At 39.2% G+C, this 14639-nt stretch overlaps 1 protein-coding gene across 4 annotated transcripts in view; it reads left to right on the top strand.

The window, feature by feature from the left end:
- The window catches only part of MYT1L (myelin transcription factor 1 like), a 127373-nt gene that overhangs the window by 96894 nt on the left and 15840 nt on the right, over positions 1 to 14639 (top strand). For all 4 annotated transcript variants that reach the window (XM_062488515.1, XM_062488516.1, XM_062488513.1 and 1 more), the window contains exons 15-16: positions 4142 to 4225; positions 5571 to 5792. In XM_062488515.1, the coding sequence (XP_062344499.1) occupies positions 4142 to 4225; positions 5571 to 5792 (306 nt within the window). The remainder of the gene's footprint in view (positions 1 to 4141; positions 4226 to 5570; positions 5793 to 14639) is intronic.

Genomic DNA, 14639 nt, shown 5'->3' on the forward strand with positions numbered 1-14639 from the left:
CTTGTTCTTAAATTGCAACACTTTGTACTACATCAAGCAGAAGAATGGAAAAAGAAATTTTTGGATGAAAGCTGCCTTAACTATAACTTTACCAAGGGCCAACAAATACTTCTCATTTATTAATTAGTATAGTGATCAATTACACTGTAGAGGTAATGGTATAAATGCTGTGTTATTAGGAATTCCCCTGTGGCTATTTGAGAACTAAATCAGTGGAGAAGAGCTGTGCCACATTTTGTAAATATCTGTCCACTGTTTAATCAAAGAATAATAATGAATAATAGTGTAGTCTACCTGTCTTGTGTTTGCAAAGATTCTTTACTCCCACACAGAATAGTGCTGTTGAGTCTGGATATTTGCTTTCTTCACCAAGTCCCTGTAGTTTTACAACTGGCTATAACTAATCAATACACGAATTCCCAGTTTAAGTGTTTTCCCACTAAAAGCAGAAAACAGTTCAAAGTCAAAACATAAATAAAATATTAGAAACATGCTGTATTTTACATACTGTGAAAATGAGACATCACAGTATCAATTTCTCTAATGCAGCATTAAACATCAAAACTACAAATAACATTATAAAGGAGAAGACATAAGTATTTTAAAATCACTTACACGATGCAGGAGATTTAATCATGCTTTCAGAGGAATTTAAGGTCAAATTTAGAACTACATTTAACTATATGCAAATTTATCAGCTACCACTCTAACAGCATTTTGCTTGTTATAACTCTACCCCAGCTTCAGGGAAGCTATTTATGTGTTTGATCATCTATTTAGCCAAAAGCAGGTGAGAGAGTAAAAGATGCAGAAGAAAAATATTACTAACAAGAACCCTAAAAGCTGTTAAGATTGGTAGGGGAGAATCACTGAATGCAGATTCATTTTTTTAAACTTTTCCTTGTGCATTGTTTCCTGGCCACTGAAAGACTGGACCATGAGTTGAACAGTGTTACCTACTTTTGTCTGTAAATTCTTACATTCTTATATTTTTGCAAATGACTGCTGGACCAAGTTCATTTGCTTGTGCATCATAATAAAGTACATATAAAGATATAAAAAGTTGTTCTATAAAACAAACATATCTGTATTTTGCCCAGTCCATTGGGATTTAACACATGGAGCCTTTTGAAATGCCTTCATGACTCTATTGACCACTAACGCCTTCATTTCTCTTCCAAAAAGGCCTCTGGCACCCCCATGTCTTCGACTGCCTGCAGGCACAGAAGCACAGACATGTAGTCAGTGAAGTAACATTTTCTTTGCTAAAATCCACAGATGTCCTCAGGAAACCTGTCACATTTACACAGAGCCAGCCTTACCCTGCTCAGATCATTATATCTGTCAAGGCCGTTTCTGAGGTGGGAAGGCTGGCAAAAAGAATGCTTTCAAAGGACAGCAAACCAGTAGCCTAAATCTGGAGCTGTTAAGCATGGAAGACCCCACAGAATGTTGTCAGTTGGGCTTTCTAATTCCCAGACTGAAAATTAGCATTTAGCTTTGCCTGCATCTGAGGTAGAATTTTTGTTTGTATTTGACACCATCAGTTACAACTCTGTCCGTTTCAGAAGGAAAAGAATGACAGACTTCTCTCCTAAATGGCTGCTGGGATGCCTGAGTATCATCAGTATTTAAAATGGCTGCTCAACAGCAAGCATAAGTGAGGCAGATTTAACTCTACCATAAGTCTGCAGTTCTGCACAGCCCTTTAATTTATGCAAGAAGTTATAGTACCGTACACTGCTGTTGAATTTCCCTCCTTGTCTTTTGTCTTCATATATGAGGAATTAAAGTCATAGAAAAATGAAGTAATGTGCTTATCTTGTAATAGCTTTGGCTATTACAGGATAAAAAAAATTAAAGCAAAGGCTTGTCCTTGACATGCGTTTTTTTCCAATGGATCCACTGTCAGAGGAAAAATGAATTAACCACAGCCTCAGAAACTGTTGGTAATGTCTGTTTAGAGGACTGAAAGGTCTTAGAATTTTCTAATAAATCACAGTACCAGAATAGAAAGATCCAGAGAGATGATGCACCAAAAGATCAGTAAGTAGGTGATAATTAAAATGATTTAATTTGTAGAAAGCTTTAAATCATTAGTCAAGGCAGAAATTCTTTGTTCAGATTTTGTTATGAAAATGTCATCATCTACAAGCATACCATCTGTACACCTACTAAAAGAAGTACTGCTTTCTGAGGAATTCCTATTAGCTATTTAGTTTTCAGATGCAGATTCTGATTATTCTCACACAATGAGTACAACTACTCTCAGAGGTAAGGAAGGGGTGTCTTTAACTCCCATCCCCTCCACTTCACTTTGTGCAGACCAGGTTGTGTGTCAGGCAGTGAACCAGCCAGTTCCTGAACTGTTCTATTGTCCCAAAGCCAGCTTCCTCTTACTCTGAGTCCCTCAGACTCTCTTCCTCGTACTTCTTTCTTACATAGAATAATATTATTTGTGAAGAAAACTGTTCATAATTGCCACAAGCTTTCTCAGAATTAGTTTGTACACTCTGGTACTTTGGTGTCCACTCTGCAAGCTGGAATAAACAGTGGTTTGCTTTCAAAGGGAAAATGGTTGGTTACATTTAAAATGGAAAATGAAATGGGATGAAAGCACAGGTCCACATATCAGAGTACAGATGCCTATTCCACTAGTGCTGACATGACCCCTGGCATGGCACTGACCCTGGGCCACTAAAGGTCTCCCAAGCAGTTCTAAGATATGATTTGGGACAGTGTGAGGGTCCAGATCATTCTTTACAAACAATATGGGTTTAGCTGTCCTGCTTTATCCAGAGATAGAGAGCTTAGCTGTACAAATGTGAACTTTCTGGTCTTGGGTCAAAGCAGCTGTTCCAGGTCCTTCTATCTAACACTATAGGTGTAGCCATGACATCTCACTAAAAGTTTCTAGATAATGTACTATGTCCAATATGCTGTGCCAGCGTTCCTCTCTTTAATTAATGACTTTGCAGCATGTAAACTGGTTTTGTCTATTCTTCATTTTCTAACACAGAATTCTCTCTGTGATTGCATCAGCTTTTTATGTGCTTCTTCCCCTCAGTCCTCACTGGTTTTGACAAGACAAAATAACTGAAAAATTTATTACCGTTCCTTCTGTCTCTTCTTCGCAAAGACAGGACCTACTACCTAACACTCAAGTACCTTTCTTCATGCTGAAAACAAAAATTTAGTCTTCTATATTATTTCTTTCTCTAGGGAATTTTTTCTTTGGTGACACTTCTTTCTCAACACTTGAAGGTGTTCTACTGGTGGATTTCTTTTTTTAATGTGGATAGCTAATATGGAAATAACATTTGAATAGAGGACCAAGCATGACTTTTTTGATAGACATACTTGTATCCTCAGATATCAGCTACCTAAAAAAAACATCTTTAACAATCTGTTAAGGTCATTGTCAAGTCTACTAAGTGGTTTCTATAATGAATTCTTCATATGCAGAGGGAAGATGAGCTTGTGCAGTTGAAAACAACATTTTCAGTCTTTAATTACATGTAACATTGTTTAGCCTACCATATAACTTTGTCTCTACCAAATCTTTTTGTCTGGGTTAATTCTGAGCACTTGAACACCTTCTCTGGAAGGCATTGGAAGCGCTGAGCTCTGTCACGGTTTTGTTCAATCATTCTATAGAATTATTATGTGATGTTTGGGAAGTTTTGATAATGTCACTAATGTGCTCCCGAGAGCATCTTTAGTCCTACAAAGAGATACTCCTGTTTTTTCTATTCTTCCATCCCTCTCAGACATAAAAGGCATAATGTCTCTCAGCCCTGAAGCACTGGCTTCCAATGTTTTAAAGATGTCAGTGCTGCTGCTGAGGCAGCTGAAGGAATTATTAGGCAGAGGTTTAAGAGCTGCCTTCACTGACTCCTGGGGGAGTTCCTGTATGTGTGGTCTGCACAGCACCATAGTCCTGTCCTGTGTCACAGACCCACATGTGTGGATCACCCCTCGTGGTGGCTGCTACAGCTCTCCTCATATAACCCACCTGAGCTTTGACAGTGGAAACTGGGCAGGATTGCCTGTTTTTCCAGTTTCTCGGATAGAAAGTGTGTTCCTGTAAAGTGTACCCAAGAATGAAAAATTGCATTCTAAAATGTTTTATTTCACACAGTCTTTCAGGCTGTCCGCGAGCAAAGAAAAGTGGAATCAGGATAGCACAAAGCAAGGAAGACAAAGAAGACCAAGAGCCAATTAGGTGAGAACAAATATTGTCAAAGGGCCTTTCTATGTTTTATAAGATCTTATATATCTCTGGGGGGCTTTAATGCATTAATATTATTATTGCGTGATAGCTATCCCAGGGCAGATGACCACATTGATATCTATGAGCAAATCTAGTATCTGTTCTGATTTTTTCAGCAGATAATACATACAGCATTAGCCAAGGATACAATCATCTGTAATTTAGAAATAGTTTAAAATTCTTCATTTGCACATGATATTAAAAAGTCACTTAGATCTTTATCTTCTAAGTGCCCCTTAAACATGTTTGCATATTACAAGTAAACTATACATGCTTAATAAAAGTAGTTATAGGAATAGAGAATTGAGTGTATATATGAGACTGCTACAACAAATCTATTGCTCATGCAGTTTGCAAGAGAAACAAATTCCTACCTATAGGTCTTGGTTTCTTCTTGCAAGGCACTCTGATATCAGTGGCCACTGAACTTGGTGGATTTAGTGACTGCTTAGACCATTCAGGACCACATCCTCAGTGGAGAGGATGTGGTCTCCACTAGCCTTTAGTTTACACATGTGTTACATGCAACACATTGAAGAAAAACCCAACATAATTTTCTTTAAACATTTCACTTTGAAGAGTCTAATCTCTTCCTTCTAACCTTGGTTATTAGGTTTTTAGTATACAGAGTGTACAGAGCAGTATACAGAGCAAATGTGTGGGGAGATTGCCAAGTAAGGAAAACCATCAGATGAATACAGAACTGCCTTCATTGCTCTCTGGGCTGTAGCACATAGTTTGGTATCATCATACCTATTCAAAGAGTGGTTAAAGGAGCTCAGTATTTCTAATGAGCTGCTCTGATCATACCATAACTAACTGTGTATGTATGTTTTCATGACGTTAGACAAGTCTTCTTTGGGTCCCATACCTATAAATAAAATGGACCAAGGATTATACGATGTAGTATGTTATGCTTATAGGGGTTTTACAGGCAATTTTGCTGCCTATCAGAGCTCAGTAGCCAATATTTCTATTCCACTGTGATATTTACTGTGATAAACACCTGCAATTCAAATACATATCTCAGTCCTTTCATTGCAATTGCATAATGTCAACAGCTGTGACTGCATCTACTGGCTAGCCTACTTAGAATTTATCAAAGAACTTATTTTTCTTCCAATTGTAAAATTCTGCTTGTAATTTTACCCACTACGGAGTATCTTGACTAATTTTGCAACCACAGTGTAGGATTATTCTTTCCTTTTTGGGTCAGGCTTATTTTGACTTTGTTGTAGAGGCTACCAGGTATATAATGGCAAGACAATGAAGTTTATCTCATCTATCTGTTATACAGATGTCCAGTTCCTGGCTGTGATGGTCAGGGTCATATAACTGGAAAATACGCGTCCCATCGCAGTGCATCAGGGTGTCCTCTTGCTGCCAAAAGGCAAAAGGACGGGTACCTAAATGGCTCACAGTTCTCTTGGAAGTCAGTGAAGACGGAAGGAATGTCATGTCCAACACCAGGATGTGATGGCTCAGGACATGTCAGTGGTAGTTTTCTTACTCATCGTAGGTGAGTAACCATCACTTAACATTTTTCACTTATGTTTGTTCTTTAAATCAGATCTAAAATACAGCTTTTTTCATGGCATTTTTCTGTTCCTTTTTAATTCCATTATTGCATCAAAAAATAATCTGCTTACATGTATCTGTTGGTAACTGGAAATCTGGACACACAAGTTTTTTTTATGCAGATACAGACCTGCATTTGAATCCATAATATATAGAAAATTTTAGGGCAAAAATCATCCATGACAGTTCCTATTACTTTATTGCATATTTCTGGACAAATTACCTTGGGGTAGACATTGTAAAACATATCTGAGTCCACCTTATTTTCAGAGATGTCAAACACATTCCTTGATTCTCAAACATCAGAGCATGGAACTGAAGAATATTAAGAAAGAGTTTCATAAAACCAAAGTACTTTTATTCATTTGGTAATGAACATGTGTGTTGAAAACAGATATGGAACGTATATGTAGAATACAGAACATTATTTAATACTAATGGAATGTAAATATTTGACAAAAGATATACAAAGCTTGATTTTTCATAAACTTGGCAAAAATATGAGAGCTTCAATGATAACATTTTCACAGATTGTAAAAGGAGGAGAAAGTGGCCAGTCTGTTAGGGATAAAACTTGCTTCCATTTTAGATATTAGATTATGAAGAAACAAGGATTTTTTTGGGCTATGGCTGGGAATCTAGGCCTGAAAATTACTATAATGTCAGAGCAAATTTCTTATTATATAATCACTAATATAGAACTCTATTACTTCAAATACATCAAGCTGATGTCCCTAATTTGTCACCTTCTCCAGGCAGACCTCAGTTGAACTTCTGTACCCTTTTGTTAGCTAAACCAATTTGATCTTGTTCTGTAGTCAGTTGTAGATACAGAGGTGAAAAGTGTACTTCTTCCTTCTCTTGCCTGTAACTATTTCCTTTGATTCTTTGACAATCCTTTACAGCTTCACTCAGAAGACTTATCCTTACTTCAACCTCTCCAGACTTTGTGCACATAATTGCTATTTTTTGGTTAGGCTCAGTTGTTTTTCTACTCAGTGTTCTATGGTATCTACCGTGAAGGGATTCTGGTCTGTGACCTGAGGTGTTAACTGAGTAGCCAAATGTATTACACAGCCTACAGCTCCCTGAGGCTTTAGGAAGTAGGAGATGCAAAACTGACCTTTTATGCAGACACCACATGTGGGTTTAGGTTTCTGAATTTCAGTAAAATATCAGTATTAGTGTTCATATTTCAGTTTGACTTTCCTCATAATGGTGTAACATTTATTTAACTCAGATCTGTCATTAAAATTTTGAAATAATTTTTCCTTTAGTTGAAAGGTACAATATAATTACTGGGAGATTGTTTGCAACAACTCATGTTATTTTTAAAATATTATTTTTGTAGAATTCTTAAGGCTGTTAAAAACTGTTGGTTCATTTGTTCACACAAAGAGAAGCACATGGAGCCATTTTCGATACCTTTGGGTTACTTACATGGCCTCCACTGCTGCTCAGAAAAGTAGGTCCGGTGTAATATTTATCAGCCTTAGTGGTACATCTTCTCAAATAGCATTTAATGCCTGTATATGGCCAACTGAATCCAACCCTGCTTGTAGGATTGAGTGTCAGAACAGTTCACCTGTCTTAAGAATCTGGTTGTACAAGATGTAGGATGCATTTACTCCACTTCCAGGATCTGTGGATCCTGGAGAGTTGACCACTTCAGTGAGGTTGACACCAGCCTCTAATCAGTTGTACCATAAATAACAGTGTGTCAAGAGGAATTGGTTTCCCCTTCCTACAAATAGGTACTTTATGCCATTTGAAGTGTTCTTGGGGCATGCAGTATTGCCATACTGGGTTGGCCAAAATGACTGAAGACTTATGAGACACTTCATTCTTTTATTAAGACAGCTGAGAGCTGCATGTGCCTGGCAGGGGATCTACAGGGGTGCTGGTCTTGTTAAATGAATGGGCCCTGGAGCTCCACCGCAGCTTTGGCACATGCAGATGTTTAAACCCAGGTGTTTAATCTGGAGCTCAATCCCACCTAAATCACAGACTCTCCATCTTCTTACATAAGGATGAACTATTTCCTCACTTCAGGTGTATCCATTCTAACAGACTGTGGTCTCATCTTCTACAAATCTCAAATTCTCACCTTCTGAAGAGAAGCAATGCTATGCCAGTTACCCAGTGAGAACAGACTTATGGGAATTCTTTTGCAGGTAGACCTGGTTTCAGTATGCATGAGGGGAAAGCAGGGCTGTGGCCTTTAACTGAGCTAATAAGAACTCCTCAGGAAGGAGTAGTTAATATCTCCATTTTTGCCAGTACACCTTGCAGCTCTCCTATTAAGATTTGTTTTCCTCCCCAGTGGAAATATTCTTCTATCAGCAGGCATCTCTAAGCATATATATATAATGCATTGCATGTGTAGTTGGCCTTTATGTCTTCTCTGAGATTTTTTTATTTTTCCATTTGTAGATAGCTGTTAATATGCTATTATTAAAACAGCTGTAATACTCTGGAAATGAGCAGCAAACTGGCTTGTGAAAATGATGCCAGCTGTTGAATTTATCAAATGTATATTAGGAAAGATGTTTTTTAGTTTGATATTTCTTAGAGGTGCTGTTGACATTGTACACATGATGTCATTGCACTGGTATCAGTGGACACTGGAGGTGATCCACAAGGGCTGGTAAATCAATAAAACCTTTCTCCAACTGGTCTGGAATTTAAATATATACATATTCCTAGACTCACACTTATGAAGCAGAATTAAGTAGCCAATGAAAAAAGTCATACATTTCAGTGAATTTTGAATCCTACCCTATGGTCAAAGGTACCAGCAAAAGTTTCTTGTTTTTAACATTGTGTTGCCTGTTCCCAGAAATTTCTGTGAATAGCTTTATTTTGTCTGGGAGTTTTCATTAGAAAAGAATGGAAACAGGGAGTTACCAGGAGGGACTTGAAGCATAGGATTAAGTGGGCCATGCTTCAAAAAGGAGCCTCTGTTAGGAAGAGAGGTCAGTGTGAAATTAGATGATCCATCAGCAATATGAAACCTAATTGGAAGGCATGTAAGCATGGAATCAGTAGATAGATAAATTAAATAGGTTATAATGAAATGTAAATTGCTTATTATACTGTAGCTTTGCATTTTAGTTCTTGAACAGACCCTTACATCCCCATATTTGATTTAAGAAGATTTTTATGGATGGCATCATTTCTAGTGCTGTGATGAATGGAGACTTGCTCAGAGTATATTTGGATTTAGCAACCTTGCTCCTTAGCACAGAGAGGGAACGTGCTTGTGCTGACTTCAGTGGAAATCACCTGCAGAAACACCTTTTCAGGTCTAAAACTGTGTTCTTGCTTCTATCTTCAGCTCACTTTTACTCACATCAGTGTTCACCCATTTCAAACACATTAATGTAGCTTTTAAGGAAAACTGTTGTGGTTTAGCCCCAGTAAGGACCTCAGCCCCACAGAGTTGCTTGCTTACTTCCAGCAGGACAGGGGGGTGAATCTGAAGTGTGAAAGTGTGAAAACTCATGGGTGGAGATTAATTAATAGGGAAAGAAAAAAGCCACACTTATAAGCAAAGCAAACAAGGAATTAGTTCACTGTTTCTCATGAGCAGTCAGGTGTTCAGCCATCCCCAGGAGAGCAGGGCTCAAGTAATGGTGTCTTGGGAAGATAAACACCATCACTCCAAATGTCCCCCCCTTCCTCCTTCTTCCCCCAACTTTGTATATTGAGCATGACACCATATGTTGGAAGATATCCCTGGGGTCAGTTGGGATCAGCTGTCCCAGGTGTGTCCCCAAAGAGCTCCCAGCTTCTGCACTCCCAGGCCCATCAATGGTGAGGTGGGGTGAGAAGCAGAAAAGGCCTCGACTCTGTGTGAGTACTCCTCAGCAGTAAGGAAAATATCCTTGAATTATCCATGCTGTTTCCAGCACAAATAAAAAACACAGCCTCATACCAACTACTCTAAAGAAAATGAACTCTATTCCAGACAAAGCCAGTAAAAAACATGTTACTGGAGCCATAATATGCAATACATATACAAGAGATGATCAAATTATTTTTCCTATTTACAAGCTAATGCTAAATAGAGATGAAAGCATAGAGAAAGGTGATTTTTCTTTAGTGAACCTGTATACTTGCTGAGGACAGTAGGACTCCAAGTTCCATAAAAAAATTTATAGAACAGGATTTGTATTTGAGCGGCAAGGGCATGCCACTGTGATGCAAAATGTCTAGATGTGCTGGGGGGAAGCAATGGGCATCATCCACTGCCTTTTCCCTTCTGAAGGAATGTATGTAGAAATTATCAAGTGGCTGTGGGAGATGATTACATATGACACTTGTTGCAGACTGTCCACTTTATGCATAGGAAGATTTAGTTACCAGTAAGTCTGTCAGGAAACCCACAGGAAATTCACTCAGCTGTTACCACACATGCATGTCCTGAGGTGAAGGAGCACCGCCAGTGTTGTTTCCTCCAAAAATTCTATGTTGGTCATAGCTCTGATTTGCACAATTGCATTGCTAAGCATGGGAACACACAGATTACGAAAAGTGGAAAAGACAAAAAAAATAAAAAATATTAAAAAAAACAAAACAAACACATTAAAAAAAAAATCCCTCAAGGCAGGAGCTGCCCTCTGCAGCTGCTTTCTAGAAGCTGGATGATACACTCACATGGATCCTCAGAGTAACTCTTAAGTTCTCAAACACTCAAAGCATTTAGGAGATTACAAATGTGAGAGAAGGCTGGAGATGTTGATTTTTCATATGCAGATCCTTTTTCTCATTAAATATGCTTTGCTAGAAATAGATACTGCATAAAAATCCTCTGTGATCATCCTCAGCTTCTGAAGGGAAGATTTGCAAATACCACCTACAGTCAAACCTCCTGGTGCTGAGGGCCATAGAACAGCATCTCACCCGAGGATTTATCTGGGGTAGGTGCCCCCAAAGAGGCAGTAGCTCTGTAATACAGATGCTTTACAAAACACAGGCTGCAAATTTTCTCCTAAATTGTTGTAGCGCTTTCAATATTCTGTCTTAACAGCAGCATTTCTCAACTTCAGCATTTAAAACCATAAAAATACTTATCACTAAGTCAACAATGGCTCTCCAGTCTGTCCACATCCTTTTGCATAGTGTGAGCCTAAACTGAGCACCATGTTCAGGTGTGTCCTGACAAGCACTGATGGGACAATGACTTCTGTGTCTGTGGTGATGCCCTTGTTGATGCAGCCCAGTGCCCTGCTGGCTGCCTGTGCCCCAGCAGCACCCCTCACTTACTCTGGGCTTGTCATCCCCAGGACCCCCAGGTCCCTTTCCACAGAGCTGCTCCACAGACAGGCAGGTCCCAGTCTATGCTGCACTCTTGAATACTTTCTGAGGTGCAAGACCTGACACTTGTCTTGGTTGACCTTCAAAAGGTTCTTGTCAGCCCGCTCTTCCAAGCTATCCAGGTCTTTGTGCAGTTTGACTTTTCCTTCCAAAGAGTTCACTTCCCTACTCAGTTTGGTATCATTGTCAAACTTCATCAGGATACATTTGATCCCATTGTTCAGATTGCTTATGAGGATTTTAAACAGGGTTGTTCCCAATATGGATCCCTGTGAGACCCCACTTTTGACAGGTTGCCAGTTTGAAAAGGAACTGGTTGTACAACCTCTCAACCAGTTTCTCACCCACTACACAGACCACTTGTCCAGACCAAAACACATTTCTCTTGGAGGAGGTCATGGGAAACCGTATCAAAAGCCCTGTAGAAATCCAGGTAGACAATGTCGACAGGTAGCCCCCACCATTAACCAAGCAGGTTACTTTGTCACAAAAAGCAAATTTGCTTTTGCTGGTTTGTCAGGCCCTTGGTGAATCTCTGCTGCCTTTTCCCAATCACGTGCTTCAACTGATTTATGATAGTCCCCAGGAGGATTCATTCTATAACTTTCTTTCCCAGAGACTGAAGCGAGGCTAAAGAGACTGTACATCTTCCTTTATGCCCCTCTTGTAGGTAAGGTTATCACCATCTCTCTTTTTATCTCCCAGTTTTCTGGGATATCTATCCCCTGATCTCCACAACTTCTCAAAGGTTATGAAGGGGCTTGCAAGAACCTCAGCCAGTGCACCTCACACCCTCGGGTAGGCAATGTCAGGGCCCGTGGGTTTGTAGTGCCAAGCTCCTGTAACAGTTCACTTGCAACTCTTCCATCAGTGATGACCAGTCTGTGTTTGCATCCACCTGGAATTTTGCTCCCAAGGCCTGGGGCCCAACAGTGTTGGTAAAGACAGATGTGAAGGAAGAAATCAAGAACTGCTGCCTTTTCTGCATTGCTGGCGACTAATTCACCTCTCCCATGTAACAGTGTACCAGTGTTTTCCTTCTGTTTCCATCTGCTCTCCATGTACCTAAAGAAACCATTTCTTGGAGTTTTTTTACATTTCTGACCAGTTTCAATTTGAGCTGAGCTTTTGCTATTCCAGCTGCATCTCAGCATCCCCTAGCAACAACCTTGTCATTCCCAGTTGGTATTTGCCGACTTTTCCATCCCTGGTCCACTTCTGTTTTTCATTTTGACCAGGCCCAGAAGCTCACAGGTAAGCCAATTGCAAACATCCTTTAAAACACAAAGAATCCAAATTGCCAGCTGAATTCTCAAGGTGCTCTAAACTTTCAAAATACTCTATTTGTCAAGAGTTTGTGTCCAGCAATATCTTTTGATAGGTGTTCCTATGCTGTACACTGAAAATGGTAAAAACTTTGCAGAGAGTAATATCTCTTTTTTCTGTTTATGAAACATAAATAGTGTCAAACTCCAGATTTGTAAGAAGCTTTTAATATGCAATGCATTAAAGTATTTGATTGCTCTATTTCTAGCAAGGTCTCTTGTCAGGTCAACTCTTGTCTGTGTTTTTATTTGTTGTTACAGTAAATTGACAGAGTGCCACATTTGTGTCAAAATTATTTCACTCTTATTTCTCATGGTTTTACTTTTTCTCTGGTAGGCTTTAAAGTTGTTTGGGGTGTCTGTTCATTTGTTCTTAATCTATCTGTCCCCTCTCTGCCATTGATTTATTTTGCTGTTTCCCATCTCTTAGTTTTTTCCTACAAGCTGTACATTGCAATTCAGCAGAACACCATACATCATTAAGAGTATAGAAGAACTAACCAAATTCACTGTATTTAATAGTAGCCACAACTGACAATGATAAGCATCATCATGATGAGATCATTAAAAGATGACAGGCATGAAAGTACGTTGACATTTCCAAGAAGACAAAGAGAAAAATGTGGCAATTAAATGTAATAATAATATCCATAAAGAAAAAAACCCTAAAATCTGTGAAGTGGGTCCTGCAGTGCAAAGTATTTTTTTTACTTAGTAATTTTGTGTTGACCTTAAAGGAAAAGGCTCTTCCTAAACCACTTTTCAACACCTTTCACTTCCCATCCTCCTTCTCTCCTACTGTAGTGTTCTGGTCCTCTTCCCTTCTCAGTCCCTGTAGCTCCTGTTCAGTTTTCTTGCTTCTGAGCTTCTCAGACGCCAGCATTTGCAGTAGTTGACTGGCAGAACAAGACAGGCAGTGTCAGGTGTTGCTTCCAGCAAGCATTCTTCTGCTCCAGGCCCTGTAGCCCTGAACAGGGCTGGTGGCAGGGAAGGCTCCCACTTATACACACAAAGTACATGGAGGGTCTGGCACTAAACACTAACTCACATTCCACTTAGCATGTCCCAGGGACAGACTTGGACAGGCTTATAGCTCTGCCCAATCTACTTTTGTTTTCATGAGAACAGCAGAATGCATCTCTAAACTCAGAGCAACACCCCATGAAATATCATTTCTTGCTCCAATTCACGGACACTTAGAGTTATTTATGGAATTATTTGGACTTTTTTGTTCTCCTCAGTGGGGACAAAACAATGCATATGGACAAAACAGTGGTATAGAAGTATATTCTGAGAAATAGAAATATTTTTCTTGTGAGATTTGGGAAAAAAAATGAGCCTGGCCTGACAGTTACCACTGAAGATTTCAGTCAGATCAGTTAAAATTTGGCAAAAGTTAGAAGTGACTAAATGAAGACCCTGGTTGTTGAAAGAGATATGCCCTTGGCAGATAGTTCTGCCAGCTCTTTTCGTTATGAGCTGGAAGAAGGATGGAATAGCATTTCAATCAAATGTACCATTTGTTAAACTGGAAGGCTCTTGGTAGTAAGATAATCTAAAAGGATTTAAGAGGTTTACTTACCTTGGGAAAGTCACAGAGAAAATAATATGAAATCCATATTAGAAAAAGCAGACTGCACAGTATAAACAAGAAAATTTTGCGTAGCAGGCCTGACAAATTGCAGCAGACAGCAATTGTACAGGTGTTTGCAACGTGACACCTCCTTTATTTCAGGCACTTAACAGAAGCTGTCTGGTTATAAGTCTGCTTGTCCTCATTCCAGACATAGCTCATAAAAAAGCAGAGAATACAGGATGACTTTTTAGATTTCAGGAGGGATGATTTTTCCTCTTGAAATATATTTTTCTCCTTGCTGTCTATACAAAGTGTTTAGGGAAATTGTGCTTCATTTGAAGTGCCAAAGTGAGCTGTACTTGGTCACTAAATTGATCACTTGAAATTTTCAGCCACCTGAAGAGAGCACTAATCAGAGCTGTGTAGCTAAACATACACCTTACCTATTTATACACAGGGAAGTCTCAACCTTTCTTCCTGTTCAACAGCCCAGTAAATCCACTGGTCTTCACATCATCTGTCCTGTTGTTGGTAGTCACCAGACAGGGGAGAGGCTGATGAGCTTTGC

This window comes from Cinclus cinclus, chromosome 3 (genome assembly GCF_963662255.1).
Source record: "Cinclus cinclus chromosome 3, bCinCin1.1, whole genome shotgun sequence".
In the NCBI taxonomy this organism is placed as follows: Eukaryota; Metazoa; Chordata; class Aves; order Passeriformes; family Cinclidae; genus Cinclus; species Cinclus cinclus.